Source organism: Schistocerca cancellata, chromosome 1 (assembly GCF_023864275.1).
Source record: "Schistocerca cancellata isolate TAMUIC-IGC-003103 chromosome 1, iqSchCanc2.1, whole genome shotgun sequence".
In the NCBI taxonomy this organism is placed as follows: domain Eukaryota; kingdom Metazoa; phylum Arthropoda; class Insecta; order Orthoptera; family Acrididae; genus Schistocerca; species Schistocerca cancellata.
The window spans coordinates 179,613,588-179,631,507 of record NC_064626.1 but is presented as its reverse complement, the minus strand read 5'-3'; the positions used below and the strand labels follow the sequence as shown (position 1 = coordinate 179,631,507).

General features: G+C 38.9%; 1 protein-coding gene across 5 annotated transcripts in view; it reads right to left on the bottom strand.

Annotated features, from left to right (window-relative positions):
* The window catches only part of LOC126168357 (uncharacterized), a 219,891-nt gene that overhangs the window by 51,111 nt on the left and 150,860 nt on the right, over nucleotides 1-17,920 (bottom strand). The window contains exon 10 of one of the 5 annotated variants that reach the window (XM_049920552.1): nucleotides 12,378-12,455. The exons of the other annotated variants lie outside the window; for them this stretch is intronic. Coding sequence (XP_049776509.1) covers nucleotides 12,452-12,455 — 4 coding nt within the window. The 3' untranslated portion in view covers nucleotides 12,378-12,451. Of the gene's footprint in view, nucleotides 1-12,377; nucleotides 12,456-17,920 lie in introns of those variants that run through there. 5 annotated transcript variants of the gene reach the window in all.

The window sequence follows — 17,920 nt, the reverse complement described above, 5'->3', positions numbered from 1 at the left end:
ACAGGAGATTGGTAAACCGATGGATTGGTCGTGGTGGAGATCATGATCAGCAATTCATGTCATGGCCTCCACGCTCTACCGACTTAACCCCATGCGATTTCTTTCTGTGGGGTTATGTGAAAGATTCAGTGTTTAAACCTCCTCTACCAAGAAACGTGCCAGAACTGCGAGCTCGCATCAACGATGCTTTCGATCTCATTGATGGGGACATGCTGCGCCGAGTGTGGGAGGAACTTTATTATCGGCTTGATGTCTGCCGAATCACTAAAGGGGCTCATATCGAACATTTGTGAATGCCTAAAAAAACTTTTTGAGTTTTTGTATGTGTGTGCAAAGCATTGTGAAAATATCTCAAATAATAAAGTTATTGTAGAGCTGTGAAATCGCTTCAATCATTTGTAATAACCCTGTAGTTCTTCGAGAAATTACACGTAAATTCTGGAACCTTTCAACCTTCGCCTCAAACACGCGATATTTTAAAGATGAGTGAGAGAGAGAGCATATTTACTGCGCAACACGTGTCTGTGTGTGTGCAGGATGGACGATGGACCTGGGAGGACAGGAGCTGCGTCGGACAAGCAATGCTGACAAGTGTTTACCACTCGCACCATAGAAGCTGTATGTGACGTACATGGAGCGAGCAGGCATTATTCTTTGATGGTGTAATGATTGTAATTGTTATAAACAATGAAACGTGTTTTGACTAGAGACTTTTTCTTAATCTTGGTGTAAGACTTGTGAGAAGCAAAATCTGTTTTTGAATTTCTGGTGGTTATGAAACCCACCATAATGTAATAGTATCTAACAGATATCCTTGTAGTTGAGTTGCAAGAATTTGTGGAGATGAAAATATACCTGAACTTAACTGCAGGTACGAGGATACCGAGTTATTTCTAGAGATAGAGAGAGTATTTGTTAGTTCCTGTAACCAGCATTATTTCTTCGGAGAGAAGAAGTTGTGGTTATTGACGCAGCCACATATTCAGAGAAGAAGATCAGCTAAATGTTTCACATAAGTCAACTGTAGTAAGAGAAGTAGAGGGAGACCAAGAGATGAATACACTAAGCAGATTCAGAAGGATGTAGGTTGCAGTAGATACTGGGAGATGAAGAAGCTTGCACAGGATAGAGTAGCATGGAGAGCTGCATCAAACCAGTCTCAGGACTGAAGACCACAACAACAACAACAGTAAGAGAAGTGTGAAATTTGCTGTCCAGTTTTGCACCGCTTCTCTTCTCGTCGCCGAAACCATTAGAGCATGCACATAAAGGTCTCTTCCTTTACTGTGTACAGTAGTGACATGCTATCTTCCATTTTGCATGGGAAAATCAAAGATCGGATACTTTTTAGACAGACCTCATAAATCTGTACACGATATTTCCACACTCCTAAAACTGCATCAGGATCCACTGCAAATACTATGACAGGTGAGGGGTGAGAAAACTTTGATTTCATGGTTAAGTGGCTGCTCATAAGCCACACATCATGCCGGTAAATGCCAAACGACACCTCACTTGGTGTAAGGAGCATAAACATTGGATGATTGAACAGTGGAAAAATGCTGTGTGGAGTCACAAGTCATGGAACACAATGTGGCGATCTGATGGCAGAGAGTGCCCAATGAACATCATCTGCTAGAGTGTGTAGTGCCAACAGTAAAATTCAGAGGCGGTGGTGTTACGGTGTAATCGTGTTTTTCATGGTGGGGGCTTGCACCCCTTGTTGTTTTGCGTGGTACTATCAAAGCACAAGCCTACATTTATGTTTTAAGCACCTTATTGCTTTGCACTGTTGTAGAGCAATTTGGGGATAGCGATTGCATCTTTCAGCACCATCGAGGACCTGTTCATAATACACGGCCTGTGGCAGAGTGATTACATGACAATAACATCCCTGTAATGGACTGGCCTGCACAGTGTCCTGTCCTGAATGCTATAGAACAGCTTTGGAATGTTTTGGAACGCCGACTTCATGCCAGGCCTCACCGGCTGACATCGATACCTCTCCTCAGTGCAGCACACCACGAAGAATGGGCTGCCATTCCCCAAGAAACCTTCCAGCACCTGACTGAACATATGGCTGCAAGAGTGGAAGCTGTCATCAAGGCTAAGGGTGGGCCAACACCATACTGAATCCCAGCATTACCGATGGAGGGCGCCACGACCTTCTAAGTCATTTTCAGCCAGATGTCTGGATATTTTTGATCACATAGTGTATATGAAAGTAGCTGTAGGCTTATTAACTTTGAAGTTATTGCATGTAAATTTACATGTAAATGGGTGTGTACCAATATCTATTGCCTGTGTTTGTATGGCAACTCCAGTATACTCTTCTCATATTGGTAGTAAAGCAAGTTGAGAAAACAGCTGGTTACAAGGCTTTTATTCTTTCTTTGCTTCAAGTTAGATTTGCCACATGGAGAGAGAATAGCACTACTAACGATTGGGACCCTGTATTTGTCAACTAACTGCTCACAAAAGTTTTGTAAGAGATTCATTTTTTTAAATTGCGCGATTTCAGTATTTCACAGCTTACTTGAAACAGATTTTTACTGTCAGCAAAAAAACCTTGAGTAGCAAATGTGCAGGGAGAAAGTGTCAGATTACAATTAATTAATTGATACATAAAATAATAAAGGAATGGAAAATAATACAAGGAGACAAACCCAAAAGGAAGAGAGATTTAAATACCTACGCTAATGGATGGCAATTGGTCCAACAGAAAAAGAAGTTACAGGTGCACGAAAAGACTAGACGAATTCAGCAAACAAAATCCAACAAATTAATAAATTAATTGGGATTAGCTGGACAGTGGTTTTTGGTTACAGTTTGACTGGGAATTTCTTCTCTAACTGCTCGGCATTTGGCTGAGTTTCAATGTTTCTGTTGGTTGGAGTGTTATATTACATTTTGGTGCTCTGTGATTAATCCAAGAGAGAAATCTTTGGATGACACAGCTTTATCTGTGCTAGGGAAATGATCAAACTCTGTGCAGACACCTAAGAATTTACCAGTTGTTAATTTTATAAGTTCTATTGAACACGCTGTTTTTAAAATACCTTCAGACACTGCTTGTGAAAGAGCCATGCAGTTTGTCGACTAGAGCATTCTCACCAAAGTGTATTACAACAGCTGGGGGAGCTGCTTTGCATTCACTAAGGATGAATCCTGATTTTGTTAACTTACCTGTGGACAAGGGCAATGTTATTGCTGTACTGGACAATTAGGATTATGTTCAAAAGGTGTAGAGTTTTCTGTGTTATCTAGTGTCTCACAGACTTAGTACAGACCTGAGAAAAAGTGTTGAGGGAAGGCTAACAACCTTCTGAAAAATTGTTGCTTGTAACAAAGCTCTCGATAAGGTCTTAAGTGTTATTGTACATTCCACTGTAGATTATATGGCCTTCTGAAGATCCATTGTGAGTAACATATGTACTCTGATATGCCATGTAGCAAAACACCTTGCTATCTGTTGAGTCCACAAGTAGGTTGGTGAGTACATCACATTAGGAACTTTATGGATTTCTTACACTGATGAGAGGGACTGAGTTCGAATGAGTCCGATATTTTGATAAATTCTGATGTGGTTTCTCCCTTCATTCATGTTCCTCAGTCAAATTCATTACAGTTAATTGGGGCTAGGTTTGGTGTTAAATTAAATAACCTTTTTCGACACGATGACTTCCACTTATGGTTTACTCAATGAGCAGACAGAGGGAGTCGCAATGTGAAGCCTTTTGTTAGCTATTATTGCAAATCAGTTAATGAAAGACTGAGGAATCTGCCCTGTAATTGAATATTTGTTTCACTATGGGGCTGGAGAATGACTGCTACCTTCCCATTCTTGATGTGTTGGTCAGGATGACAGTTCATGGTACACTGTGACATGCTATTTATGGAAGCCAGCTCACACTGATTTGTATCTTCAGGCTGATAGTTCTCATTATCCACCTAATCGTGAAGGCATACTTTGTACCTTGGCTCATAGAGCCAATGTCTACTATGACTCTGGAAGTCTCTCAGCTGAGTTAGCCCATCTTAAAGTCACCTTTCACCAGAATGGTGTGGTGTAATAGGGGATTATTGGGAACAACATGTTCCACATTTATACTCATAGGCCAACGAAAGATGTCCATAGTAACTGAAAACGTAGTTTAGGTAGTTTTCAAGTGTCGGGACATCCCTCTGTGGTGTATATTATTAACCTATGTACAGATTAGGAGTGAAATCCACCTGCTCTGGACATCAACAATCTCTGGCAGCAATTTGGCATCTGCTCCTGCTGTGACACTCACTCATGCTTTGGCAACATGGCTTGGCAATGTATTGGAAGTCTCAGAGAAAAGGAAGTTGGCATGAATGAAAATGGCAGAAAAGTTGAAGATGAGATTTAAGAACTGTCACTTCTGATTTAGTAGTCTATGTACTAGCATTAAATGCATACTGTGACTTTCGGAGAACTATTCATTACAAAATATCTGTTCACCACAAATTGTAATCAGTTTTAAGATTTTGTAGTAAATACAGAAGAATTGACAGTGAAATGCATTTGTCATTTAGTAGCTTGCATAGATCAGCACTCTCTTCCAGCAACCACGCTTTGCAACAGAAGTTATTTACAAGGTAAAACTTACATGGGAAACAGATTGTACATAGGTGTAACCACAAAAATAGTCACAACATTACACTTCATTTTGGCACCCTGATGAAAATTAGATGTGCTAAAAGAAAGAGAGCATTGGTTACAATAAAGATTTGTCATGAATTTTAATGAAAATAAAAGAAGAAGATACAAAGCTGCCCGGAGCAACCAAAGTCAAAACTGAGAAAATATAAGTAGGCACGTGCTGCGGTATTGCCCTAAATTAAATCGAATAACTAAGAAGGTCAACAGCAATAGATACTACTCTGCTTAAGCAACCTTTGGCTCGTTTGTGAAGCAGAATCTTATAGGCAACATGGAAGAATTTTGTGTTGTGACTTTGAGGCTACAGTTGTAGCATAGATCTCCAAGGGCGCCCGTGTGGCACCTGACCAGTACAATGGTGCAGCTCCACTTCACAGTGCAGCAACCAGTCAGATGGCTGCACAACGAATATGCAGCAGCTCATCTCCATGTCACAGAGTCCACGCAAATGACATCAGCAGTGCAGTGCAGCTTGCTGCGTGCTCGATTAGGTGAGTTGTAAAGCAAAGTATTGAAAAATATGTTTCACTAATCTTGTGAGTTACCGTAAAAAAAAAAAGAGTAAGAGGTTTCAGTGTTCTTGAGTGTATATATTGTTATTACTGTATGCCATTCACCACACACAAAAAAGAAGAATTACTGGCTCTTATGAAAGAGCAAGCAGAGAAATTAAAGAAATTAGATGAACTGTCAACTAGTGTTAAACCCCTCCAAACTCAAGGGGAAGCCACTGCACAAGAGTTATCTGACAGTATGAAAGCCAATAAAGAAGAGTTGTCAAATAGTGTTACAGATTTAAAAACACAAGGAACTTAGGTAGCTACAAAAGTGGATAAAATCTCTAATATAGAATAGAGCTTATTAAATTTGCCTGAGAAGTTACAGACTGACCTAAATAAACAGTATAATCCAGTAAGAAACGAAATGAATGAACAGTTTAAAGAGGTACACAATGAACCTAAGATGTTAATTATACATTTCAAAGAGACAAAATGGAGGTGTTTGAAAAAATAATGAATTTGGTGAAGTAAATCATGCCCCAAACACTTTGACTAGTTTGGACGAAACTGAACATGTCAAACAAAAAGTAAAGGAAAAAGTAGAATCTATCAGCACTACACCTAGTTTTACGGAAAATACAGTAGAACACCAAGAAGAATTTCACTGACCAGGTGAATATAATACAGATACAATGTCCATAAACCTCGTTTTGAAAAATTTGTGATCTGCAATGGGTAATCATGCAAAGATTTAAGCTTTGAATGTAGTGTGTGTCAAGAAAGTTGGACCATACACAGAGATACTAAAGTATATACTGGGTTTAAGTTTGACTGTAATAAGCAAACGAGTATGAACAAATGTAGGAATGGAGTATTAAGCTGTGAATACAGTAGTTGTTACATAAGTTGTCAAATCATCAACTGTCAGCTGAAACAGCAGTGTTTGTTAGAAATGGATTCTATGGTGGGTCCAGTGAGTTACACTACATAGATGCACTTTGTTTGCTAATAATCAGGGATATCATTGACCATTAGTGATGCAATGTCTCTCACATAGTTTGCTACAACACAATTTGAACTTTATTTATTTGATACGAGTGTATAATTATATTTAGTTACATCTGTTGGAATTATGTAATACATTTATATCGGATATGAGAAAGTTCCAGAACATCGTTCTAGAATAAGTTATATCGAGTATGTTCGAGAAGTATCGATTGTGGTGACAGCTATGTTTGTGTATATATGTGTGAGTGATGAGGCGCAATAGACAGTCTTCGTGCGTCAATTGTAAAGTTAACATGTGTATATTTTAATAAAGTATTTTATAAGTAAAAGTGTGAACATGATTCAAAACATGGTAGCAGAGCGTGGTTGTTGAAAAGAAAAGTAGAAGTTAAATATTATATTGTGGCCGTCGCGTGTTATTCAGAAAGTTCGACATGGCTGATATAACTATTCCTGTATTTGATGGCGAGGACTATGGGAACTGGAAGCAGCGGATAATCATGTACCTAAAAATGAAGAAATGCCATACAGTGACTACGAGGGCAAAAGTGAGTTCAGACAACGAAACGTGGGATGAAGAGGACTTGAAGGCTATCAACTATATTTATGGTGCAATCACAAATAAGCAACTAGAATTCGTGAGTGACAGAGAAAGTGCTTTCGAGATCATGAAGAAATTTGATGAATTATATTCGAAAGAGTCTACAGCCCTTCAAATATTATGCAGAAACAAGTTGGACAAATTGAGGTTAAGTGATTATAGTGATACGGGGACATTTTTCAGTGCATTTGAAAAAACTGTAAATGAGCTGAAATCTGCAGGCGCTAAAGAACGGAAAAGGAGAAGTTAAATTATATGCTGCGAACGTTACCAGAGTCAATGAGCTATATTGGGGACTTAGTGGACGTCTTGAAGGAAGAGGACCAGACACTTGAATACGTTAAAAGTAAGATTCAATTATTGAATGCAAAAACTGGAAATGAAGAGGTAAAATCAAATGCATTTCACACAGAAAGAAAATTGAATTCAAGAAATCAGGAGCAAGTATGTTATCGATGCGGCAAAGCAGGTCACTTCAAACGTGATTGTAACCAGGGAAGAACAAGTAACAGGGGCACATGGCATCGTGGAGTACATTTTCAAAGCAGCGACAGAGGTAATGGAAATATGCAGCGTGGAGGTTATAGCAATGTACAGTGTGGAAATTACGGCAACATGCAGCGTGGAGGTTATGGCAGCAGGCAACGTGGTCGAGGAGAGCAGCATGGTTTTAGCAGCGGTCGGTATCACAGCAAGCAAGGTTACCATCAGAGTGATCATGGTATGAGTAGTTTTATAACAAAGGTTAATTCTATGATAGGTCAAAATAAAACAGTAGAGTCAAGTAACAACAATCAAATTCAAATCAATTGGTTATTAGACAGTGGCTGTACTGATCATGTTATTAATAATGAGGAATATTTTTCTAAGAGTGTAACTTTAAAACAACCTATAAATGTAAAAATTGCTGATGGAAAAATTTTGCAAGCTACTAAAGTTGGTAATGTAATTAGTAATTTTCCTGTCTATGATCAAATGGTTCCAATTAATATGCGAAATGTTTTCTTTGTAAAAGACATAGACAAAAACTTGATCAGTTATGCTAAAATTACAGATAATCACAAAATTGTATCGGTAGGGAATAATGCTAAAATTTTTGATAAAGCTAATGGATTGATTGCGACTGCATGGAAAGAGGGTCGGTTGTATAAAATGAGTAGTACTATTAATAAAGGAGAAGTTAATGTTAATGTTATGAGTAAAGACAATAATATGACAGCAAAGGAAAAATGGCACCGCATTTTGGGACATGTTAATTTCAATTATCTAAATACTTTATGTAAACATCAATTGTTAGATGGGGTTCCTTCAGAACTAGAATCAGAATTTATGAAATGTAAAATCTGTATCGAAAACAAAATGCATAATGTTACTTTTAAAAATAATAGAACCAAAGCAAAAGAAATCTTAGAAATTGTTCACACAGATCTAAATGGGCCTCACTCAACTACTGGAATGCATGGGGAAAGATATTTTCTTTCTTTCATTGATGATTACAGTAAGGCAGCTCGTGTTTACACCATAAAATCTAAAGATCAAGTATAAAAATGTTTTGTAGAGTATATTAATGAAGTTGAGAATCTCGCTGGGAAAACTGTTAAAAAGATAAGATGTGACAATGGGAAGGAATATTTAAATGAAAATGTCTATGAATTTGTGAGACAAAAAGGAATTGTATTGAATGCTTGTCCACTTTATGTGCATGAGCTTAATGGTACTGCTGAAAGGTATAACAGATCCATCATGGACATGTCACGGTGTCTGCTAGCCGAAGCGCGAGTAGACACAAGATTTTGGCCTGAAGTGGTTTGTGCAGCAGCGTACCTCAAAAACAGAACTTTAGCTAATACCATTGAAAAGAAAACTCCTTATGAGATATTACTGGGGAAAAGACCTAATGTTAATCATTTGAAGTTGTATGGGAGTAGAGTTTTTGTAAGAGTACCTGAGCAACTGAGAAAGTCGAAATGGGATAGGAAAGCCGATTTGGGGGTTTTAATGGTTTATTGTGAAGTAGGCTACAGAGTGCTAATAAATAACAAGATAGTTGTTGCTCGACATGTGGACATTGTTGAAAGTGGTGTTAAATGTATTGGGTTTAAAGATTATGATTCAGTAAGTGAATATTCTAGTGTTTCTGAACACGAAAGTATAGAAAATGAAACTGAACTAATAGAAAAACAGAAGGAAATTGAGAAAAATGAAAAGCTTTCTGATAATCATGAATCAGAGAAAGTACTTGAGCTGAGGAGATCATCTAGAGAAAGAAAACCAAAAATATTAAATGATTATGTTTACAGCAATTTTATTTATGTAAACTTTTGCAGTGCAAATAGTCCGGAAAGCTTTGAGGAGGCGATTAACAGCGCCGAATCAAATTATTGGGAAAAAGCGATGAATAAGGAAATTGATTGTTTGAACAAAAACAAAACATGGGAATTAGTAGATAAACCAGTTGATAAAGAAGCCATTGATGTAAAGTGGGTTTTCACAAAGAAATCAGAAAGTGTTTACAAAGCAAGATTAGTTGTCAAGGGGTTTCAACAAAAAGAAATCGTTGAGGATATTTATTCTCCAGTAACCAATATGCAAACATTAAAGATTTTGTTGTCATACTGTTGTCAAGAAGGTTTGGTTATAGAACAAATGGACGTAGAGACTGCGTTTCTAAATTGTAAAGTTTTATCTGATGTTTATGTAAAGCAGCCAAGAGGATATGATGATGGTACAGATAGAGTCTGTAAATTGTATAAAGCATTGTATGGTTTGCGAGAAAGCTCACGAGTTTGGTACAATTGTCTTGACGAGTTTTTAAGAAGTTTAGGTTTTAAAAGGAGTAAATATGATTATTGTCTTTATGTATTGTGAGATGGAGATGTCTTGATTTATTTGATTATTTTTGTCGACGATTTGCTCATTTGCTGTGTGAGAAAAGAAAAAATTGTTAAGATTAAGAACTTATTGTCAAAGCGATTTAATATGAAAGATTTAGGTGAGGTAAAAAGATATCTTGGCATCGATATTAATTAATGATTATGAAACAAGAGTTATGAGTTTGAGTCAAGAAAAATACATTGACTCGTTAGCTGCGAAATATAAAATTGAAGATTCGATCTTGTACAAAACTCCAATGGAAGTAAATTTAAAGTTAGAACCAGCGTATGAAGATTGTAATGACGTTAGATATAGAAACTTGATAGGTGCACTCTTGTACATAAGTTCGAGTACTAGACCAGATATTAGCTATAGTGTGAATTACTTGAGCAGATTCCAAAGTTGTTACAGTAGTACTCATTTTAAATATGCTTTGAGAATTTTGAAATATTTATACACTCCTGGAAATGGAAAAAAGAACACATTGACACCGGTGTGTCAGACCCACCATACTTGCTCCGGACACTGCGAGAGGGCTGTACAAGCAATGATCACACGCACGGCACAGCAGACACACCAGGAACCGCGGTGTTGGCCGTCGAATGGCGCTAGCTGCGCAGCATTTGTGCACCGCCGCCGTCAGTGTCAGCCAGTTTGCCGTGGCATACGGAGCTCCATCGCAGTCTTTAACACTGGTAGCATGCTGTGACAGCGTGGACGTGAAACGTATGTGCAGTTGACGGTCTTTGAGCGAGGGCATATAGTGGGCATGCGGGAGGCCGGGTGGACGTACCGCCGAATTGCTCAACACGTGGGGCGTGAGGTCTCCACAGTACATCGATGTTGTCGCCAGTGGTCGGCAGAAGGTGCACGTGCCCGTCGACCTGGGACTGGACCGCAGCGACGCACGGATGCACGCCAAGACCGTAGGATCCTACGCAGTGCCGTAGGGGACCGCACCGCCACTTCCCAGCAAATTAGGGACACTGTTGCTCCTGGGGTATGGGCGAGGACCATTCGCAACCGTCTCCATGAAGCTGGGCTACGGTCCCGCACACCGTTAGGCCGTCTTCTGCTCACGCCCCAACATCGTGCAGCCCGCCTCCAGTGGTGTCGCGACAGGCGTGAATGGAGGGACGAATGGAGACGTGTCGTCTTCAGCGATGAGAGTCGCTTCTGCCTTGGTGCCAATGATGGTCGTATGCGTGTTTGGCGCCGTGCAGGTGAGCGCCACAATCAGGACTGCATACGACCGAGGCACACAGGGCCAACACCCGGCATCATGGTGTGGGGAGCGATCTCCTACACTGGCCGTACACCACTGGTGATCGTCGAGGGGACACTGAATAGTGCACGGTACATCCAAACCGTCATCGAACCCATCGTTCTACCATTCCTAGACCGGCAAGGGAACTTGCTGTTCCAACAGGACAATGCACGTCCGCATGTATCCCGTGCCACCCAACGTGCTCTAGAAGGTGTAAGTCAACTACCCTGGCCAGCAAGATCTCCGGATCTGTCCCCCATTGAGCATGTTTGGGACTGGATGAAGCGTCGTCTCACGCGGTCTGCACGTCCAGCACGAACGCTGGTCCAACTGAGGCGCCAGGTGGAAATGGCATGGCAAGCCGTTCCACAGGACTACATCCAGCATCTCTACGATTGTCTCCATGGGAGAATAGCAGCCTGCATTGCTGCGAAAGGTGGATATACACTGTACTAGTGCCGACATTGTGCATGCTCTGTTGCCTGTGTCTATGTGACTGTGGTTCTGTCAGTGTGATCATGTGATGTATCTGACCCCAGGAATGTGTCAATAAAGTTTCCCCTTCCTGGGACAATGAATTCACGGTGTTCTTATTTCAATTTCCAGGAGTGTATTTAACTAAAGATTTGAAATTAAACTATTGCAGGAATGAAAGTGCTGAGATATTAGATTGTTTTGTGGATTCAGATTGGGCAGGTGATAGTGTGGATAGAAAGTCAACTTCTGGTTATGTAATTAGATTATTGGGTAATGTTGTATTTTGGAAGTCAAGAAAACAAGCGAGTGTCACAAAGGCTTCAACTTTCGCAGAAGCTGTAAGCGAGGTGAAACTTGTACATGATATTTTAGACATTTTTAATGTTAAATTTGAAAAACCTATTGTCATATATGAAGATAATTCAGGAGCATTAAATATAGCGAAGTTTGGTAATTTTACAAAGAATTCAAAATATATAGAAGTGCATTACCATTTTGTGAATGAGTATTATTTACAGGGACTCATTGATATTGTTAAAGTAGATTCAAATGAAAATGTTGCAGATATATTCACAAAGTCGTTATGTAAAGAAAAATTCATTAAAATTAGGAATATGTTAAACATCGCGATATAAATGTAAGGAGGCGTGTTGGAATTATGTAATACATTTATATCGGATATGAGAAAGTTCCAGAACATCGTTCTAGAATAAGTTATATCGAGTATGTTCGAGAAGTATTGATTGTGGTGACAGCTATGTTTGTGTATATATGTGTGAGTGATGAGGCGCAATAGACAGTCTTCGTGCGTCAATTGTAAAGTTAACATGTGTATATTTTAATAAAGTATTTTATAAGTAAAAGTGTGAACATGATTCAAAACAACATCTGTTACTTTATTACCTTATTGATTAATTTTACTACTTACCTAAGGCTCTATAGCCTTATTACTTCTTTATTTAATGCTTGGTCGCACCAAAGGGAGAGTTTTTGAACTACATCATGAATAAAAAAGCAGTACCTTCAGTTGTTATGAATTAGCTGTAAGATTAAGCAAATTAAAGACAATCATTAGACTTTTGAGTAGAGCATGTGGGCACTGTGATCTCCAAGATTACATTGCATTATCATAATTTAAATATAAAGAAAAATACAAGCTTTTTTTTTTCTTTCGCATCCTAAGGCCTTGTTTCTTCCAAATCCCAGAATGGATCAAGAGAAATGTTTATATAATTACAGAAATTCAAACCCTCAGGAGAATTTGCCATCTCTGCAGATCACACAGATTGGCAATTGCCTGGTTCTGAGTTAACTGCTTCAAACTCTTATATTTCATTCTCCCTGGAGCTGTTTCTTCTACTCTTACAATCATGTGATCTTTAACTTCAGCGTATCTTTCACTGTCCTATTTTCACTTTAATTGTCAAATGACACATCCAATTATCGAGGAACTTACTACAGTTCTCTCAGAGAGGAAAGAAACAAAAACAAACAGAATCCTTTATAGTTACAGTATACGATGTTGCAAAATAGCAATGACGTATCATATATGTTAACATACATAATAAGAGTTTTATGCTTTGTGGTAATAGATTGACTTATTTGTAATGATGACTGACTGATGTTTGATGAACGTGTTGTTCCTCCATACACTCATGATTACAATATGGGCATGTTTGGATCAGTTTTAGGGGCCTGTACAGGTGAAGCCAAGAAAAGTGGGTTCTGTAGGGTAAGACAACCACAATTCATCCTCCAGTATCCTTTTTTATGTGTGTGCCAATGAATGCTCCAAATAAACATTCCTCTTCTATGATATATATTGTCAGAGATCATAATAGATATTAACACATTCCACCTATGGACACAGAAACAAAATACCAGAATGGCTGGCCCCCTTTTCATCCCATTCACAGTATCTAGTACATACAATATTATTGTTATTGTTGTTGTATCTTCAACTTCCTTACTTACTTAATAAAGGTTTCCTGGTACTGTAATGACTGTCAATTGGGTGCATCTGAGAGCTATCAACTGTTTTCATACAATAACAGCACCTTTCATTGCGACAACGTACCTAGCATGTGACAACATACCTAGCAATCACGCAGCTCTGATGCAGTAACAGGTTGAAAGTGGTAATGGTATCAACTAAGTGAGCTGAGGCTGAAAAAATATACAGGGCGAACATTAATAAAACTAATAAACTTCAGGGAAGGATTCCTGTCCAGAAATGGAGGAAAAAAGGTCCTATGAACACGTGTTGGGAAATGCATCGTTGCCACAGTAGCTGGTGCTGGAGAGTGATAGCTCCTCTGACTGTGCTGTGTGTTCCTTGCGTGCTGCAGGCTGTGTGATTGATGCAACACACACTGTAAGCAGCAAAATGATCTGGTAATCATGTCAGGAACAAGCCAAGATGGTGCAAACAAATTTTGGGCTTGCGGCCAGTCATCGTTCAATACTTTGCACGATATTTCAACTGGGCACCAATTTGTTTGAACAGTCAATTCTCTGGGAAAATTTTAAAATTCACAAGCCAAGATGGTGTTTGTGTTTGGACAAGCAGATGGAAATGGTCGAGAGTCACCAAGGCCACACCAAAACAAGTATCCTCACAGACATCAAACACATTACACAAAATTTCAAGCCCTTTTTGGGCACATGTGTGATCACGGGTCCTCTCAGAAAGACAAATGTGCAGGGAGGAAGCAGAATGTGCTTACACCAGATTTGGAGGGCCTGATTCTACAGGATTTTGAGATGAACCCTCATATAAGTTCCAGGAAAGTGGCCCACTAAATAGGTGTAACTCAAAGTACAATTATGTGTATCCTGCATGATAATCGCTACTATCTCAATCACCTGTAACAAGTGCAATAATTATCAGCAGTGGATATCTATGGGAAGGATTTTGTCATTAGTTTTGGCGCCAGATCATCACAATTATGGGATTTCTGTCATCAGTTCTCTTTACCGATGAAGCAACCTTTGCCAGAACTTGCATCATCAACCTGCACAATCATTACCTGTTGATGACAGACAATCCCCGGGGAATAGTTGGGGTGTCTCATCAACATTGGTTCAGCATCAGTGTGTGGGAAGGGCTTCTTGGTGACAACATTCTTGGACCCATTATTATTCCACAATGCCTCAACGGAAGAAAGTAACTGGACTTCCTACAGAAACCTCTGCCTGGGATGCTTGAGAATGTGACTTTGGCAATACAGAAGGTTATGTGGTTTCCATATGATGGAGCTTCATCCCACCTCCGCATTAAAGTTCACCGGCACCTCAACATCATCTACCCTGGACATTGGATAGGATGCGGAGGCCCTGTAGCAAGGTCTGCTACATCAGTGGACTTAAACTCCATGAATTTTAGCCTCTGGGGGCATCTGAAAAGGTTGTTTATGCTAAACTAGTTCCTGCTGTGTAGACCCTTCAATAGCATCTTCATGATGCCTGTGACGCTATTCATAGAGAGACTGGAACATATGAAAGAATGCAGCAATCCATGATGTGATGTGTGAACCTGTTCACTGCATCCCATGGAGGGCACTTTGAACATCTGTTGTGACATGGATGTTGTCATTGCACACACGCCATCCACTTCTGGACACAACTTCATAGGACCTTTTTTCCTGCATTTCCAGTTAGGAATCTGTCCCTGCAGTGTGTCGGTTTTATTAATGTTCACCCTGTATAGAGAAAAACAATGCATTTCACAGCCCTGGTTTGTTAATTTTGCTATTCACTGAAGTATCTAATGCTCACTCTTTATCATTCATTAACTGCAAACCTGTGTTGGGAATAGTATCATAAACATGGGCAAAGCTCCACTTATTATTTACTTAAGAAGCAGAATTTTGAAGAGAGAGATGATTTCATGATTAGTAGTTTCTTTTTGTAACTGATGGCTAATTTAGCATTGCAAGATTTTGAAAATAAACTGCTCAATTATGCAGTCTTAAAACCTAATAAATAATCGGGATAATCTGACAATATATTCATAGCGCCCCTATTGTACCATGATAGTAAATTGATACAGTGCTTGGTGCATCTCAGCTTCATCATTGAGAATGAAAGTTAACTGTGGAATTGGAAAGGAGCACACAAAAAATTTTGTGCTCCAATGCTGAAGCCATAATCAGAGTTATAAAGACTGAGAAAGCTCAGTAAATCAAACTATTTATACATATCCCCACAATGATGGGATCATAACATTATCAGGCCACTGCCTGAGAGTGCTGAGTTACACCATCCCATGTTGTGGAGCTTGTAAGGAGGAAGGGTTGGCATTGTTTGCATTATTTAGCACTTGTCTAATTTCAGCCCATCTTCTTTTCTCTTAAACTTTTTTCATCCTTTCGAATTTCTACGGCCTTGCTATAAATTCTCGCATAGTAATGATTGGATCTTGGTAAAAGATGTTGGAGAAATGAGTTTCATGGTTCCCTAGTTTCACAAGAAATCTCTTATTTAGCTCCGTCACCTTTCTGCTGTGATGCAGAGACAACTCAACAACACCGAATTTTCTGAGGGGAAGAGAACACTTCAGCAACTGTGCATGATATCTATGATCACAAAGAGTCAGTGCTGCTCTGAGAGTGCATCTATCACATGTGATTCTGTGAACTCTAAGCTAATGGAGTTGCAACTTTCTTCAGTAATAAGTTCTGTCATAATATTTGTGATAAATTGGATAGTTTAATGTTACAAACCATAGAAGTAGATTCTGTGGTGTCAGCTAATAGACAGAAGGAAAAATTTAATAGTCTGCAGATATGGCTCATACTGCCAAAGGATGAAATTATGTAATTGCACCTTCTAGAATGCCAGTAGAAGGCACTGTTGCTAATATTGAAGATTGAATCTGGCTTTTTTTTTTTTAATTTAAACAACCTGTAGTTGAATTACACGTGGAATAAGCCAGAATACTGCTTAGAAGCAAACCACTTAGTAGTATCTTACTAAAAGTTAAATGAAAATTCTCTTGACATTCACATTTTGCTAAGGGCATTCAAATTATTCCATCAGGTAGGGGCAATACTACAGTAAAATTCAGAACATATTAGAAGCACGAAGATACAAACAGCTTAAAGGAGAAGCTGTAACATTTGTTCTTAGCATAGTAAAGAAGTTGCCTCTTATTTCTCCCAATCACAAGAAGGTTTTACCAAATGAAAGGAATTACCACAGAGATTGACAAACCTGGCATTCCACTAAGACCTACTGTCAGCACTATTGACTGTCCAAACTATGGGATAACCAAATGCTTTGCTACTCCCCTACAGCTATTTATAGAAATACTGATACTTATATTAAAGATTTTGGTCATTTTATCAAACAATTAAAATCTTTCATGTTGAGTCCAAGAGGTATTATGGGTCAGTGTTGATGTTGTATCATTGTTTACTTGGTTCCTCTTAATAAGAATATCACAGTTGGAAAGGATTTCTGCTAAAGGTATGGCACATCTCTTTAAACATTATCTCACATTAATTTACTTTGAACAGGACAACAAATGCTATGGACAATCTGACAGAGTGGCTATGGGATACCCACTCAGCACAATTGCAGAGAATTTGTATATGGTCAAAATTTGAAAAAGCAGTCCTTCAGATGGCAAAGGAGAAACCCTCATGTCGGTTTCAGCAGACTGGAGCCAGTTTCACTGCATGTTCTCAGAAAGAACAAGAACCATCATAATTTTCTAATATGCTCTTCACTTTGGTGGAAAAAAAGGAGAAAGAAGGTCAAATTTCATTTTTGGATATACAACTACTTAGAAAACACATTGGAACTTTAGGATACTAAGTCTACAGGAACCCCACTCACACGGGAAGATACATTCAGAGAAATTCCAGTCACTGTCCCTTGCAAAAAAAGAAGAGTGATCAAAACATTAATTGCCTGGGGTAAAAAAATCTTGGAACCACAGTAAGCCCTACATGTAGGACTGCTTACGGAAGAAATGGCTACTCGGATAAATAGGGCACTGCACCCTAAAAGATATGGAGCTGCTAGTGAAAAAGAGCCAACTACTGGGAAAGTATTCTTCTCACTTGTAAAAACAGTTACAAGTTGCATAATCAGAGTACCAAAAAGATGGACACTGACACAGTGCAGGTGCAGAAAAATTTGAGCAATGCACAGATCATATTCTCACTGCCTGTCACAGCAGGAGTACATAAAATCCCTTGCACATATGGTTAAGTGTACATAGAAACTGCAAAAAGAAGCAGTAACATCCAACTTACGAAAGAGAAGAGTAATTGTCATTTGTGAAACAGAGATCAATCAGCAGAAGTAGATCACACTGGTATCAAGAAACCACCAAATTTATTTCTCTGACAATTTGGTTTTATCAAGATGCTGGAATCATAACTATGCTCGGGTGTACAGAGGGGTTATAGAAATTCAAAAGCACAGAAACAACTTTACTAGAAAAGAAGGACTGAAATTAGATAAGCTGTGAGCTGCCCAGGATTTTTCCTGGTTGA